At 41.9% G+C, this 17,729-nt stretch overlaps 1 protein-coding gene across 1 annotated transcript in view; it reads left to right on the forward strand.

The window, feature by feature from the left end:
• The window catches only part of LOC115081057 (vomeronasal type-2 receptor 26-like), a 79,562-nt gene extending 62,072 nt beyond the window's left edge, over nt 1–17,490 (forward strand). Inside the window, exons 8-11 of the mRNA XM_029585571.1 lie at nt 2,704–2,710; nt 3,055–3,235; nt 8,386–8,525; nt 16,574–17,490. Coding sequence (XP_029441431.1) covers nt 2,704–2,710; nt 3,055–3,235; nt 8,386–8,525; nt 16,574–17,490 — 1,245 coding nt within the window. The remainder of the gene's footprint in view (nt 1–2,703; nt 2,711–3,054; nt 3,236–8,385; nt 8,526–16,573) is intronic.
• The last annotated feature ends 239 nt before the right edge of the window (nt 17,491–17,729 follow it).

The raw sequence follows: 17,729 nt of genomic DNA on the forward strand, positions 1-17,729 counted from the left end.
TGGGCAGGATCGGTTGAGGGTCAGACCTTCAGTTCTTGTCTTTTACCTTTTTCTGCTCCTGGCTACCCATACTCGCACAAGCTTACCTCCCATGGTGTGTCTTGGGGCTCCTCCCTGAGTCGCGCCGTGGCTCAAGGGCTCACAACACCTGCTTTAGAGGCAACCGCGCTCCTCGCGGTCATAGCAATTTATGATTTTAATAGAGTTAACAAGGGAACAGAATCCCACTGGTGCTTCATACTTTAGATCTTTGGTCAAACAGCAAATTATTGTTTTTTGCATTGCATGTATGCTTCCATAGGTCAGGGGAGAAGACATATTGCTACTGTTAATGTTATCTGATTATACATTGATTAAACTAGCCAATGGTTAAGATCTTACAGAGGGCCACTGGAAAGCTGAGGTACAGGGAGGCAACAATCAAGCTGAACGTTGAACTGAAGGACAAGGAGGTTACGTGACTTCCCTAAGGTTATACAGGGAATTTGTGGTAGTGTGTTATTTCTCTTGCCTCATACATCCAGTGTTTGAACCACTAGACCACTCACTTCTCTAGAATAATAATAATATAAGGACATGGTAAATGATGGCAGAAAAAATATTGTCTCTTCCTCTATGTCCACACTGCAAGTATGTATCCAAGTTACCAGCCATAAAAACCTTATGTTATATAAGATATTCCTTACTCAGTCAGCTTTTTTTCCTTTTTTCTTTGGTTCTCACCTCCTGCGCATATGACCATTCATTTTCCCATACTTAATCTAGAACCCAGTGAATGCCTTTTTTTACATCCAAGCTTTATTGTTTTTCAGTCAGCTACCAAAACTAGGGAGGCTGTTGCCTGAATATGCAGCCCCGTAGGTCCCTCCATCTTTGTTGGACAGTACCTGACCTGCAACAACTTGCCAGTACTGACTTGGTTTCTGGATTATTATAGCAGACTGGTACTAACCTGGCAGTCCCATGGGCTATGATATTATTCAGTCAGTCTTCTTTTATCTACCCTTTTTATTCTTATTACCTCTCCCCTTGCCTTTGTACTCAAGGGACTAAAGGATGAGTTTGCAATACTTCAACCGTTGAACCCTATTTCTGCCACTGCCATAGAATATGACAGCAGACAAGGACAATTAAACTCATCCAGTCTGCTCCGCCTCACTCTTCATGCAATGCCACAGATTCCAGCTGATCCTCAGCCTCCCTCTCATCTTCTCACCATTAGTGACCCTTGGGACTTATCCCATACTTTTTTTAATTTCATTACATTCTTTTGTGTCTACCACCACCACCACATGTACCCAACCTAAAAAAAATCTAAAAACAAACTTGTGGAACGTAAACATTGTAATACCAATTCAAACACACTCACATTACATAAATGTGTATATAGCAAATGACATCAAACAAGCGTGGAAACTTGGCTCATTTTCATACTTAAGGCAACCATGTATCAATCACCATTTGCCCGTTCAAATTGTATTAGAAACTCAAAATGCAAAAGTGTTTCACACGGTGTTGAATGAAAGAACTCACCAATAAGGAAAACATATTAAAGAGCCAAATATAATCCAAAAACTTAGCTTTGATATACTCTTCCTTTTGTCGTCCATTACAACTTCAGTAATACTTGTTCACTGCCAAAGGGTCCAGCACTGGGATTTCACCCCTCCCTCCACCCCCATTTGGGTGCATATCAGTAATTAATTTGTTGCATTCAATGTATGTCTGTTAAGATTACACACGCCCAAATAAGATAAGCACTGAGCCAGTAGCCACTCAATTCCTCTCCAACCCGCACAAATAATCAAACTTAAAATGTAACCCAGGGCTGATGGCCCCCAAAATCACTCAGAAGACACTTGCCCCCTCAAACCCCTTCCTCAGAATACATCGAGCTAAGCCAAGGAGCACACATGCTTTACCTCCTCCAAACTTGGCATCCAGTAATGCTCTAACAAATGACCCTACTAGGCCCAGAGAATGCGGCCACTTAATGAGGCTAAAAGTACTTGTCTCGTGGAGCACTACATGTGCTGAGGACAATTTTCAGGTAGCTGATTAGTGAGGGTCAAATGCTACTAGTCGTGATGTCCAAGCAGCATTGGGTGCTGAGCCAGGGGGAAGTAATCCTTTTTCCTCTTTCTTGCTCAGCTTGAGGGATTTTAGGCACACTTGAGTTTTGGAGGGAATTCCCCTGGGTAAACTTGTAATTCAGGCAGGGACTGTTGGTCCTCTACATATCTCGCTCTTCAGCAGAGTGGGAAGGGGAAAGGTGGGACTGTCATTGCCCATTTCTCTTGTTATTCAGGCATTATTAGCCAGGTAGACAAGGGAAACCATTGCTATCCCTGGGAGTGAGTAACGAGAAATAGAGCTCATTTTTGAGAACTGTCGGGAACTTGTGACCCAGAATGGCCCCTATCAGAGAAAGGATGCGGGGTATGATGATCCAGTATGGTATTTCTTATATTCTTTTGTTTTTATGTTCAGGTAGAGATAGAATATATGCAACAAATTAGGGTTGTGAACAAGAATATCAAATATACTAAATAACGAAAATTGCTTTGTTTTATTCAAAAAATAAAATTACTATAGTAGACTATTCTCTTGAACATTCGTTTAATAAATAAAACAGACATCTGTTGCATATATTGTATATCTTTTTTAGGGTTGGTTTTCTGCTTGTTTCTTTCTATTGTACAGCTAGGAGGTAGGTCAAGGGGCTGTTGTCCCCATGCTTATTTTTATATTTGGGCTGGAGGGAGAAGTTTTAATTGGCTGCAGCAGATTTTCCTTCACTAGCTTGCTACTTCCAAGCTCAGTTCACTGAGACCTTAAATCAACTGGCCCAGACTTTCAGCAGTTTATCCTCACCCTATATCAGTGGTGTTGGTGGCAGGGAGTATCAAAGAGAAGCAGAGGTGACCGCTCATTAGAGAATTCAAGAAGTCAATGATCCCATAGAGATCATCTACGTATTCAACCTGATGCCTTCCCTTCATCACTGAATGCAATAGGTTCTCCATTACCTGCGGGATGTGCATTTTATAACAGAGTCCGGAGAGGAAGTCTATTTTGACAGAAATGGAGATGTGCCAACCATCTTTGATATTGTGAATGTCCAGATATACTCAGATGACACCAGTGAACTGATAAAAGTGGGTAGATATGACTCCAGGGAATTCCCAGATGATGAAATCATTCTGAACATCACTGCCATCTTATGGAACCAAAGGTATAACCAGGTAAGAGGTGGAGACTTGGAGGATACATTTAAAACTTTGCTAAATCCAAAGGTGTAAAAGATGGCAAAAACACGGCAAATCCATACTATTGCATATATTTAAAATAGCTCATCTTTCTGTCCATTGTTTTAGTTCCGTCCAACTTAAGAAAGGGAGAAAAATCCATAGACAAAATGGTAACAGTAAAAACTTGTGTGCCAAGGGATTTACTGGTTTATTATTCGGCTCATGGCTTTTTGATGAGGATGCACTACTATCACTTGGTCAGTTAATTTGGACCATAAATAAGTAAGGGGAGGTATGATAGTGACTTCAAATACTTCTAAGGTATTGTGTTTATCCCTTAAATCAAGAGTGGGGGAAATCACCATAGAACAGGGATGGCAAACTCCAGTCCTCAAGAGCCACAAAGAGACCAGAATTTCAGGATATTCACAATGAATATGCATGAGATAGATTTTTATATAATGGAGGCAGTGCATGAAAATATATCTCATGCATGTTCACTGTGGATATTCTGAAAATCTGGCCTGATTGTGGCTCTCAAGGACTGGAGCTGGCCACCCCTGCCATAGAAGAAACAGTTAGATATATCTATGGGTTTGTAGCCTGAAGAGGTCATTTTCCAAGGAGTTACTGTGGGTGATAATTCCGCAAATGGCACTAACAGCCATTAACATGATTTTTAAATTTTGTATTCAGGGGGTGGAGCAAATGTAAAGTAGGGAGGATTTATTGTGTGCCACAAAGTTAGTGTGGCCAATATCTACACCTCTTTCATTTGTGTTACCGTGTGCTAGAGGCTGGTAAAGGTTTATCATGGTTCACAATGTTTCTGGAGAGAGAGAGACACAGACAGACAGAGAGAGACTTGCTATAGTGCTTCCTCCCTAGACAGGTATTTGTATCCCTATGGGAGGCCCACCTAGTAACTCGAGGTGGGGTTTAGGTATGAGTGTAGGGGGTTGGGGGCCACTTTCACATTCAACATGAGACGTACGAACAGAACAGTGGTCTCTTGTGAAGATTTGCTGGCCTTCGGAGTGAGGAAACTCACTCCAAGATGAGATTTGTGCAATGTTCTCTCCACCTAGCTTGTTGTTGCCCAGGTAGAGTGTCCATCAAGCTAGGTGGAGAGAACCTTGCCCAAATCTCATCTTGGAGTGAGTTTCCTCAGGCCAGCAAATCTTCACAAGAGACCACTGTTCTGTTTGTACGTCTCATGTTGAATGTGAAAGTGGCTCCCAACCCCCTACACTCATACCTAAACCCCACCTCGAGTTACTAGGTGGGCCTCCCATAGGGATACAAATACCTGTCTAGGGAGGAGGCACTATAGCAACTCTCTCTCTCTCCCTCCCTCTCCCTAGAAACATCATGAACCATGATATATACTGGCAACATAGCCCAAATTGGGTTAATAGTGCAACTTGCAATAAGAGCTTTTCACATAGTGGATATCACAATTTGTAATACACATGCTTACTAGCATAAGGTAACACCCCTTTTTGGTATCACATGCAATACTGGAAAATGAGGCCCAATATCACATTCTATGTCATTCTTAGCAAAACACTGTATCCTTTGCACCACATACTGTAAGCAATCACTACACCAAGAAGGAACACTTAGATATTTCTACAAATAGTTTGTGGGTAAAATGGAAACGTGAGCAGGCAAAAGGAACTGATGGTAACACAAAATAACCAGGTAACCAGTAACAAACAATGCAATGCAAAAACCTTACAGACACCAGGGGAAGTGAATCAGTAACCAGGCCAAGGACAGAGCAGGTACTTTAATATCCGGGCAGAGGTCAGGGCAGACACACATCAGGCAAAGTCAGAATCCAGGCCGGGGTCAGGTAAGCAGGAACAAGGGTTGGAAGAGATAAGGCATGAACAGGCAAGACAAGGACTGGACAGGCAAGGTAAGGACTGAAACAGGGCAAGGCAAAGATCAGGAGTGGAGCAAGGCAGGACAGGAGCAGGATGAAGTACGAAGTACGACTGGAGCTGGAATGAGCAGCACGCACTTCAGGCAAAGCACGGCAGGGGACCTGTAGCTGGTGGAACTGAGTTTCTTTATATACCAGATCTGGGATAACATCATCAGTCAATGTCCACAGGAAATGCTGGCTGCGTGGTCTATAAAAGGTCTACAGGAAGTGGAGGTGGTTTCAACCAGGCCCTAGGATGCAGCACACTGCAGGAAGCTCTGCCAGAAGCAGTTGAGCTAACGGGTGTTATTGTCAGCTAGAGGTTTATAGTATTAATTAATTTTCCTTTGCAGAAGGTTGCCTTAGCACATTTGTCCAGGCCAAGTGTCATCTTGATATCATCTGAGAAGCTCTTCAGTACTCAGAGTTGTTCTGCTAATGATGAATACAGGAGACTTAAAGAGCCAAAAAAGACCAGTGCTTCCAAATGGTGAAGCAACTATGCCCCTTTCTGCTACCAGTCAACCTCAAAATAATGCAAGAGATAATACTTGCATGCTTAGACTACTGCAACAGCATCTACATAGGACTACCAAAGAAAACAGTGAATGAATAAACTGCAGGTACTCCAGAGTGCCGCTACCAGAACAATCATGGTTAGCGCCTTACTCTGGCTTCCCATTCCACAACATAAATTTTCTAGCCTAATACCCCGAAGACCAGAAAAAAATAAAAGTGGCATCCAGGGAAAACAAAAGAATCAGCAGGGTTGCTAGCAGAGTAGCGTTTGACCCGGAGCTTCAGAAAGGAGCTGCACTATAGCATGTTTCTTCCTGAGTTAGATTTTTTATATCTGAGCGCAAAAACTTTTGGATTGCTTCATTGTTATTTTTATTTTTTACAACGAAGGGTCCAGTCATTAACGTTTAGGACTAATAACTGTGATGGGATTGAAACAAGTTTTTGGTATTCAAGGGAGGATCATCCCTGAAGTTTTCTTTTTTGCTAAGGTAAGGTCCTGTTCGTTGCCTACTAGTTCCATTACTCGCTGCCATTCTTATGTCTGCAGTATGTTCAGTTATGATCCATTGTATTGTCCTGTATTGCCTGGGTGGGCGTGAGAAATTGCCATTTTTTCACTCCTTACAGTGATTTATCAGGGTTTCCTGTAATCATCAGCCTTTTAATATTCTGTGTTTGTATCTCTGATCTTACTGATTTGCACCTCAGCTTTTATCAGATATTCTTGCCTGGTGATTGCCTGGTGATTGCTTGGGGTATATGTTGCATGTGCAACAGGAAAAGTCTCTCGTAGTGGTATTGGGGGTAAAGGACAGCATCTTGACCCCCCTCAGGTTGCAAACCCACAGGTTTGTTCTTTTTCTTCATATATGGCACCCTCCCCCCCTTGGCGTAGGGGAAAACCACATACCTCAAAGGGCGGTTACATATACATCCGAGTCTAAAAAGGCTCCGGAAGTATCAGGTCAAAGAGAGTAGGAAGATACAGCTTCCTTGACACTCACAAGTGAGAGGTGTTTTTCTCGGAGTGTTTCACAAAACTCATTAGTCCAATTTGACTTTTATTATTTCTTGCAGTCTTCTGTCCGAGGAGAGTGCTTGAGGCTCAAGGGAGAAGCACTTGGGTCCACAGGATTTGGAAGCAGCTAAGGTCCAGGGGAATATTCAAGTATAAGAGGACCGGAATCTAGAGCTGTGAAAGAGGAGTTAGGCCCCTATTCCTTGATTTCACAGAAGATTGCCTTAGTGTCTTAAGAGAGAATTTATTGGTTGAAATCAAAAGGGAGGTCTCCCAGATTTGTGGATTAATTATAGAGCTACTGACTGAGAGGGATTATCAGACGCTCAGTTGTAACTGTTCAGGAGACTTTTTTTTCAAGCTCCCATTTTGCTAAGAGAGGTGATCTTCTCTACTCATTTCAGGGTTTGCTTCAAGGAAATACCCTACAGTATGCAGATGTGTGAAATAATTGCACTGTTTTGGAGATTTGTTTTATGTATGTATTGCACCAGACCCAAATGTACTATCTGGCAAGTTATTCATCTCATTTTGTACATTATTAAGTACTTAATGTTGTGAGCGTGGACCCTTAGGCCAAGGGGGAGTTGGCTCAATCTGCAGGGAGAAGCCCTGCAGGTACCCACTGTTGGCAGGAGGAGCTGGCTGAAGCAGAGGCCCAACTGGAGCTTCACCATTACCAGCCAACGTTTCCCTTAGGTTGAACCCTCAGGTGCTGGGGTCTGCTGGACTTAAGCGCCTCCTCTGTGGAGGTGAAGATCCATTACGTAGGAGGTATTGCAGGTCAGCACTAGATGATAGTCAGAGGAGCAGTGGTCAGGGCAGGCGGCAGACAGATAGAGTCTGGTTTGGTCTGTAGTCAGAGGTGGGCAATGGTTGAGGCAGGCAGACTTTAATCAGAAGTGGGAAACAAGTAAAGGTCAGTGGCAGGCAGAGGTCAAGCGGCATCGAGGTCCAATCCAAGGTCAAGCCAGAGGTACAATCCGAGGTCAAAGCCAGAAGTCCAAGCTGAGGAGACAAGGAACGAAGAGGAGGATGAAGGATGAGGGACCACAGGAGCTGGACGAGATGCAAAAGACAGACAAGGGGAAGAATGACTACGAAGACAAGAACCTGGGGCATTGTTGGGCTTTGCGGGTAGAGGTAAGTACGATGGCTTGCGGGAGGGGCCTGCGAGCCACCAAATCCAACAGTTCAATTTTCAGGAACAACATAGCTCGGTCTGGACAGCCATTGTTTTAACTGAATGATGTTTGTGCCCTTAACCTTGTGGGCCCCAAAGATTTTGCTTTTCCCCACTGAAGAATTTCAGGGATTGCAGCAAGCTAGCTGAGGCCCTGCAGTACCCAAATGTGCTCTTTTGTCCATTCCAAGGGTGGGATAAGAGTTATACAAACAAAAGTTAACATTTTTTTATCCAAGCAAACCACATTTGAGAAATGTATCCAACACAAAAGAAAAAAAAAAAACCTGAGAGGCCTCTGTGGAGAAAAAGCACATGGTAAATCTCATACATCTCCGGAAAAACCCTTCTAGGTTTTTCCAAGAAATGTGTGGAAGATCTGCTCTTGTTGGCATCAATAACTTTGTCTAAATGTATGGATGATGTATCCTGCTTGTCCTTGGAGAATGTCCAACAAACATGTATCTAAGTTCTAAAGTTCTTATACTCCACAGCCCCCTCGCTCCATCTGCAGTGAGAGCTGCCCCGTTGGATACAGGAAATCTGCCAGAATGGGACAGCCCAGCTGCTGCTTTGATTGTATCCCTTGCTCTGCTGGAGAAATAGCCAACGAAACGGGTGAGTTACCTTTAATCCTTCTGTGAATCAATGTGAGACTCTTTGTATGCTAAATCTTTGACTTCTCACGGATCTGATGTATCATGCCCCCCCAGGCTTGTCATGGATGGGCTTGGCTGAACCATTTGGTTTCCATAATAGCTACAGTTGCTCATACCCCAGGTCCTGCTTTAAACCTATTACATGCTAGGACTTGTTTCAATTTATATAAGAAAGGCAAGAAAATGGAAGGGGTTTTGCAACAGTGCAAGAACAAGTCTGGTTCAGACTTTTTCCAGTGGCACAAGGCTTATTTGTGACAATGGATGCCTGACATAACCCACGTTTTACTGGGGTCTCCAATGCCAACCATCTATAATTAGATTCCGCAGTCAGGGCAGCAAGCAAAATTAGTGAGGCGCCCTCTAGTTAAAATTGGTGGAAATGGTGACTCTCTGTTGGCTTGGTGGCTCAAGGTTCCGAGTGGCACTGGAGTAGGTCGATGGTACTGGGGTCAGGTTGTAACCAATGAGGTTCTACATGTTTCCTCTTCCCGACTGCATAATTTAAAATGAATGGGAAATCCCACCAGCCAGTAGTGCTCCTGGCGGTTGGGAGGGGAAGCCGCAAGTAAGAAAAGATTGTATGTAGCAAAGAATTAGTTGAAAATAACTTTTTTTTTTTTTTTTTTTTTTTTAACAATTATTAAAAAAAAAATAACAAGCTGCAGCATATCCCTTGTAAATTAGCCAGATATATCTTATCTGGCTAATTTAATTAAATTGATGTTTTCTAATATTGAACTCTTAATCTCTATCTTTTTATTAAAAGTTGCTATGGTTATCTATGAATTGGAGAGTTTCCAACATAATAACGCCCATTTTTAAAAAGGGATGGAGGTGTTACAGACCTCTCCACACTTGGGGTGATGTCAGTGGCTCCCTTTCTGGCTGATCCATGATCACATTGGCTCACGTGTCCTCAACTCTCCGTTGTGCCCCATAATCCTGAGTTCTTTCCTGATGGGGGGAATTTAAAGTCTTTCAAAACACTTAAGATGTTAGGAAGTTTTCTTATACTTCCAATAAGAATAAAACACTGCCACACAATCTGATTTTATTAAAACTCGAAACTTTAGTGTAGTAATTGAGGCAGATGAATAAATTCAGTACAGCACACTGAAGAATAATGCAAATCGAAACCAATGAATGCAAATCTTTACATTTTGGTGAGTCCCTTACACAATAATATATTGGAACATTATCATTTTTATCTGACATTCCTTTCCCCAACAAGATCAACCTTAAAAACATGACCATAAAAAATGGGAGAAAACACTTTAAAAATAAAGAATCTGAATGCAATGCAATTTAATTTCCCCATGTCTGTGTATAATGAATCATTACATTGTATTGTCCCAAATTAAGAACATAAGAACATAAGAAATAACCATGCTGGGTCAGACCAAGGGTCCATCAAGCCCAGCATCCTGTTTCCAACAGAGGCCAAACCAGGCCACAAGAACCTGGCAAGTACCCAAACACTAAGAAGATCCCATGCTACTGATGCAATTAATAGCAGTGGCTATTCCCTAAGTAAACTTGATTAATAGCCGTTAATGGACTTCTCCTCCAAGAACTTATCCAAACCTTTTTTTTTTCAATTTTCCAAAATACATCAAGAAAACAATCTTGTGTAGAAAGCAGTTCCAACAAACCAGCATTTTACAGCTTAACACAATAATATATTTTCCCTGAACCATCTGCTTTAAAGTCCTCGTCAGCAGGGAGAGATCCATTACTCTACCTCAGGAATATAAGATTTACAATTAACGAAATTAACGGGTCCTATACAGGAGATTTCTAATATTATGGATCCAGCTGTAGACTAAAGGTACTAGCCTTCCAAAACAGGAGAGGACGTTATTATATCTAGTGAATACTTTTTTAGGAAATTCTCCAATTGCTCAGGTTGGAAAAATATATAGGGAACATTTTTATATTTTATGTAACATTTACATGGATATTTGAGAATGTACATAGCTCCCATTGTTTGTACTTGAGGTCTCAGTTTCAGAAATAATTTTCTTCTTAACTGGGTGCTTCTTGCCAGATCTGGAAATATTCCAACTTTTAAACCAAGAAAAGACTCGGTCCTATTACGAAAGTATAATCCCAGAATCCAGTCACAATCTGATTCAAGCAAAAACGTCACAATAAGAGTGGCAGGTTTCACATGCTCTCTCTGAGTCGTTTCTAACAACTTTGTTACTTCCAAGGCTGGAGTTTCAGTTGTATTTAATATCACAGGAGTTAGAAGTTGAAAATCTTTTTCTCCTTTCTTCTCAACTTTTTTAAAAGCTGGTATATAATACAACTTAGATGTAGGCGGTATCAATTCCTCTGAAATCTTTAATGTCTGAACCAAATATTGCCTCCACATATCTCGTGGGGTCACCATAGGGTCTCTGGGAAAATTTATTAAATGTAAGTTTCTCCCTTTTATTTGATTCTCCATGTTTTCTAAACGATTCATTAATATGGAGTTTTCTTTTATGATGTTATATTGAAGATTTCTCATTTCTTTCACTTCATTCTCAACCTTTTCACATTTTTCCATTTGCTTATTCAAATATATATTCCTCTAGTTTTCCCATTCTCACCGAAGTAGTATTTAACACAGAAGCCAGAGGGTTTATCTGGTTGAAAATATTATCGTTAACTGTTTGTATTGCTTCCCATATCTTCTCTAGAGAGAAAGCATCTGGTTTTATTAATTCTTTCTTTTTAGGTAATGTTAAAAGTACTTTCCTTTCTTTCCTTTCCTTTCTTTCCTACAGTGTCTCCCAGGCTGGTCTCTTCCATCAGGTGTGGCCTCTGCTGTGCCTCCCTGCCGCCTTCATCGCGCAGCCACGATTCTCCGGCGGTTTCACTCTCACTTTCGTAGTTGAGATCCTTCCCGTTTGCTCCTCGCAGAGCTGCAGGGTTTCCTGGGGGCATCCGTGGTACCGGGGATAAAGTTGTCTGGAGCTCATGTGAGGAGGCGGTTTCTTCTTCCACCCGCTCTCCTCGCTGCGAGCTTTCCTCCGGCTTCTGCTCCTGTACTACGTGGGAGTCCATAAGTCCTTGAATCCAACCCTCAATATATTCACCCTGACATTCTCTCTCTTTCGCTCTTCTTTTTCTGCCGGTATGAGGCATTTTACACAAAAATATACGTTACTCCTCAGAGCCCTGGTTACCCACGTCCGGACCCATCAGCCATCATTGATCTCTCCTTTTATCCAAACCTTTTTTGAACCCAGCTACACTAACTGCACTAACCACATCCTCTGGCAACAAATTCCAGAACTTTATTGTGCGTTGAGTGAAAAATAATTTTCTCCGATTAGACTAAAATGTGCTACTTGCTAACTTCATGGAATGCCTCCCTAGTCCTTCTATTATTCAAAAGTGTAAATAACAGAGTCACATCTCTCGTTCGAGACCTCTCATGATCTTAAAGACCTCTATCATATCCCCCCTCAGCCGTCTCTTCTCCAAGCTGAACAGCCCTAACCTCTTCAGCCTTTCCTCATAGGGGAGCTGTTCCATCCCCTTTATCATTTTGGTTGCCCTTCTCTGTACCTTCTCCATCGCAACTATATCTTTTTTGAGATGCGGTGACCAGAATTGTACACAGTATTCAAGATGCGGTCTCACCATGGAGCTATATAGAGGCATTATGACATTTTCCGTTTTATTAACCATTCCCTTTTTAATAATTCCCAACATTCTGTTTCCTTTTTTGTCTGCTGCAGCACACTGAGCCGACGATTTTAAAATATTATCAACTATGATGCCTAGATCTTTTTCCTGCGTGGTAGTTCCTAATATGGAACCTAACATTGTTTAACTACAACAAGGGTTATTTTTCCCTATATGCAACACCTTGCACTTGTCCACATTAAATTTCATCTGCCATTTGGATGCCCAATCTTCCAGTCTTGCAAGGTCCTCCTGTAATGTATCACAGTCTGTTTGTGATTTAACTACCCTGAATAATTTTGTACCATCCGCAAATTTGATAACCTCACTTGTTGTATTCCTTTCCAGATCATTTATAAATATATTGAAAAGCGCCGGTCCAAGTACAGATCCCCGAGGCACTCCACTGTTTACCCTTTTCCACTGAGAATATTGACCATTTAGTCCTACTCTCTGTTTCCTGTCTTTTAACCAGTTTGTAATCCATGAAAGGACATCGCCTCCTATCCCATGACTTTTTAGTTTTCGTAGAAGCCTCTCATGAGGGACTTTGTCAAACGCCTTCTGAAAATCCAAATACACTACATCTACTGGTTCACATTTATCCACATGTTTATTAACCCCTTCAAAAAAATGAAGCAGATTTGTTAGGCAAGTCTTCCTTTGGGTAAATCCATGTTGACTGTGTTCCATTAAACCATGTCTTTCTATATGCTCTACAATTTTGATCTTGAGAATAGTTTCCACTATGTTTCCCGGCATTGAAGTCAGGCTCACTGGTCTATAGTTACCCAGATCGCCCCTGAAGCCTTTTTTTAATATTGGGGTTACTTTGGCCACCCTCCAGTCTTCAGGTACAATGGATGATTTTAATGATAGCTTACAAATTTTACCTAATAGATCAGAAATTTCATTTTTGAGTTCCTTCAGTACCCTAGGATGCATACCATCCGGTCCAGGTGATTTCCTACTCTTTAGTTTGTCAATCTGGCCTACTACATCTTCCAGGTTCACAGTGATTTCGTTCAGTTCATCTGACTCATCACCCCTGAAAACCATCTCCGGAACTGGTATCTCCCCAACATCCTCATTAGTAAACACGGAAGCAAAGAATTCATTTAGTCTTTATGCAGTGGCCTTATCTTCCATAAGAGCCCCTTTAACCCCTCGGTCATCTAATGGTCCAACCGACTCCCTCACAGGTTTCTTGCTTCAGATATATTTTAAAAAGTTTTTATTATGAGTTTTTGCCTCTATGGCCGACTTCATTTCAAATTCTCTCTTAGCCTGTCTTATCAGTGTTTTACATGTAACTTGCCAATGCTTATGTTTTATCCTATATTCTTCAGTTGGATCCTTCTTCCAATTTTTGAAGGATTTTTTTTTGGCTAAAATAGCCTCTTTCACCTCACCTTTTAACCATGACGGTAATTGTTTTGCCTTCTTTCCACCTTTCTTAATGTGTGGAATACATATGGACTGCGCCTCTAGGATTATAATTTTAAACAATGTCCAAGCCTGTTGAATACTTTTAACCTTTGCAGCTGCACCTTTCAGTTTTTTTCTAACTATTTTTCTCATTTTATCAAAGTTTCCCTTTTGAAAGTTTAGTGTTAGAGCTGCAGATTTACTTATTGTCCCCCTTCCAGTTATTATTTTAAATTTGATCATGTTATGATCACTGTTGCCAACTGGACCCACCACCGTTACGTCTCTCACCAAATCCTGCATTCCACTAAGAATTAAATCTAAAATAGCTCCCTCTCTTGTTGGTTCCTTAACCAATTGCTCCATGAAGCAGTCATTTATTACATCCAGGAACTTTATGTCTCTAGCAGGTATTGATGTTACATTTACCCAGTCAATATTGGAGTAATTGAAATCTCCCATTATTATTGCATTGCCAAATTGGTTTGCTTCCCTGATTTCTCTTAGCATTTCATCATCATCAGTCTGACCATTTTGTCCAGGTGGACGGTAGTATACTCCTATCACTATACTCTTTCCCAACACACATGGGATGTCTACCCATATTGATTCTACTGAACATTTAGTCTCTTGTATGATCTTTATCCTGTTGGACTCTATACCCTCCCGGACATAAAGTGCCACACCCCTTCCAAGTTGATCCTCCTCCTATCATTTGGATATAATTTGTACCCTGATATAGCACTGTCCCATTGTTTATCCTCCTTCCACCAAGTCTCTGTGATGCCAATTATGTCAATCTCATCATTTGCTGCTATACACTAACTCTCCCATCTTACTTCTTAGACTTCTGGCATTGGCATATAGACATTTCAAAGTGTGTTTTTTGTTTGTATTAACCACCTGCTTTTCAGTTGTTTGGGATAATTCGGAAATCATTAGCTTTGGTGATTTTTTTTAATGGAACCTCTCTGTTGGGATGCCCTAACTCTCCTGTTTCATTAGTATCCTTCAAGGATACATTTCTCCGAACCATGCACGGCTGAGTGACTGTCGGCTTTCCCCCTTGTTCTAGTTGAAAAGCTGCTCTATCTCCTTTTTGAAAGTTAGTGCCAGCAGCTTGGTTCCACTCTGGTTAAGGTGGAACCCATCCTTTCGGAAAAGACACCCCTTTCCCCAAACGTTTCCCAAGTTCCTTACAAAGCTGAGTCCCTCTTCCTCTCATCCACGCATTGAAACTCTGGAGCTCTGCCTGCCTCTGGGGACCTGCACGTGGAACAGGAATCATTTCAGAGAATGCCATACTGGAGGTTCTGGATTTCAGCTTCCTACCTAAAATCCTAAATTTGGCTTCCAGAACCTCTCTCCCACATTTTCCTATGTCACTGGTGCCCACATGTACCACGACAGACGGCTCCTCCCCAGCACTGCCTATAATCCTATCTAGGTGACGCGTGAGGTATGCCACCTTCGCACCAGGCAGGCAGGTTACCATGTGGTCCTCACGTCCATCAGCCACCCTGCTATCTACATTTGTAATAATCGAATCACCAACTATGATGGCCAGCCTAACCCTTCCCTTCTGGGCAGTAGCCCTGGGAGACTTGTCCTCAGTGCGAGAGGACAATATATCACCTGGAGAGCAGGTCCTTGCTACAGGATCACTTCCTGCTACACCAGAGTGATGTTCTCCTACTGGGAGACCTTTCTGATCCAAGGCAGCACTGGGGCTGCCAGACTGGATTTGGGACTTGACTACTATGTCCCTGAAGGTCACATCAATGTACCTCTGTGTCTCCCTCAGCTCCTCCAAGTCTGCTACTCTAGCCTCCAGAGATCTGACTCGTTCCCTGAGAGCCAGGAGCTCTTTGCACCGAGTGCACACACCGGTGGGTAAAAAATCATACATGTGACACTCAATGCAAAAGACTGGAAAGCCCCCCTCTTGCTGCTGGACTGCTGCCTTCATATTAGTTTTGAGTTCCTAATAAGTTTAGGATACTAAACGAGTTGGAATGAGAGTACTTCATATTTACAGGAGAATTTACTAATTAATCAGCTAGTGTCCTACAAGAGGATGATTAAACTTTCAATAAGGGCTGGTACAATAGTATGATTTTAAATAAATAAAATATTTTAAATAAATAAATAAATAAATAAATAAATTTAGATAAGACCCTGATTGATTTTTAATGAGAAAGTGTCTTGTGCGTAAAAATCAAGGGTTGAGTGGGTGGGAAAGGCAGACACTAGAATTAACTATCCTTGGCTTGCTTATTACCACAGACACACACAAACTCTAAAGAATATATCCCTTAATTTCACCTTTCACCAAACTTTTATAAGCTAGAAAATTTCTGAAAGCTATGCTTACCAATCCTCTTTAACCACCGTTAAATTAATGGAAGGCTGCGGGGCCTCTGGAAGCTGGGGCTGTGGAAGTCAATCCCTAGATCACTTGCAGTGATCTCTGGACTCCTCTCCCGGGGGATGCTGGGATCAGTATGCAGATGAGCCTTCCGGTCCTCCTCTAATTAAAATTTATGAAAAAAGTTGGAAATAAACTTTTGAGACCATTAATGTAATGATGGAAATCTCATATCTTATATTTCATGCTCATAATATCTATGAGCAGTACTTATGTTGTTTCAATAAAAAAGTATTGAAATATCTTTGATTTGAATAATAAATGTAGGCCCAATTCAATAGTTAATGTTTTCTGTCTTATGGCATTGCAGTCTTTGCCTTAAGTGTGCTTATTATTTATCGATTCAGCTTCCAGGGATAACCTTTACTATTCATAAGGTACCTCCATAGCCTTGTAAATGTACATCAGAGATGTACAGACTATGTCCATAGCTTGGACACGTGATTGGTGTTTCTCCTCCATTTCAGATACAACTGAGTGTTGGAAGTGCCCAGAAGACCAATGGCCCAATGAGAGTAGAGACAGTTGTCTTCCAAAAGACATCGAGTTCCTTTCCTACCAGGAAGCCCTTGGAGCAGCCCTGGCAGCTGTTGCCATTATCCTGTCCCTGGCTACTCTCCTCATCCTTTCTGTCTTCTGCTGGTTCAAGGACACGCCGATTGTGAAAGCCAACAACCGGGGACTCAGTTACCTCCTCCTCTGTACACTCGCATTCTGCTTCCTCTGCTCCTTAACATTTGTTGGCCTTCCCATGAAGATCACCTGCATGATACGACAGCCTGCCTTTGGTCTTATCTTCACCATCAGCGTCTCTTGCATACTAGCAAAAACTGTCACAGTAGTGATTGCCTTCAAGGCCATCGATCCCCGCAATCAACTCAGAAAATGGGTTGGACCTAGAATACCCAACCTTATTGTTGTTCTCTGCTCCCTTGTACAGCTGGTTATTTGCCTGTATTGGATTTCTAGTCACCCTTCCTTCCCTGAGAATAGCACCAGATCAGAAAGTGGGAAGATAATCGTTGAGTGCAATGATGGGTTGACCATACTCTTCTACTGTATGCTGGGATATATGGGCTTCCTGGCTATCATTAGCTTCATTGTGGCCTTCCTGGCTAGGACTTTACCTAATAGCTTCAATGAGGCCAAGTTTATCACCTTCAGCATGTTGGTCTTTGTGAGCGTCTGGCTCTCTTTCATTCCCACTTACCTCAGTACACAAGGGAAGTACATGGTGGCAGTGGAGATCTTTGCCATCCTGTCCTCCGGTGCAGCGTTACTCTTCCTAATCTTTCTCCCCAAGTGTTATATTATTATTCTACGGCCAAAAATGAACACCAAGGAACACTTGACAGGAAAATATACAAAGCAGAAAAAAATTTAAGTAACATGCCCAGAAACTGAATGACATATTAGACAGGCACAAGAGATAAGAGAGTCTTTCAGCCTTTAAAGCTGATGGCTCAAGAGATGAGCACAGGGATACAGAGCCTTTCCCATTTTGGACTGAATGACTCAGGGGACTGGCACATTGGTACATCTCCCTTTTAAAGAGACACAGTGCATATAGATACCACACATGCATACACCCCTTCTATTTTGACATTTGCATACTATTTAGCG

This window comes from Rhinatrema bivittatum, chromosome 19 (genome assembly GCF_901001135.1).
Source record: "Rhinatrema bivittatum chromosome 19, aRhiBiv1.1, whole genome shotgun sequence".
NCBI classification, from domain to species: Eukaryota; Metazoa; Chordata; class Amphibia; order Gymnophiona; family Rhinatrematidae; genus Rhinatrema; species Rhinatrema bivittatum.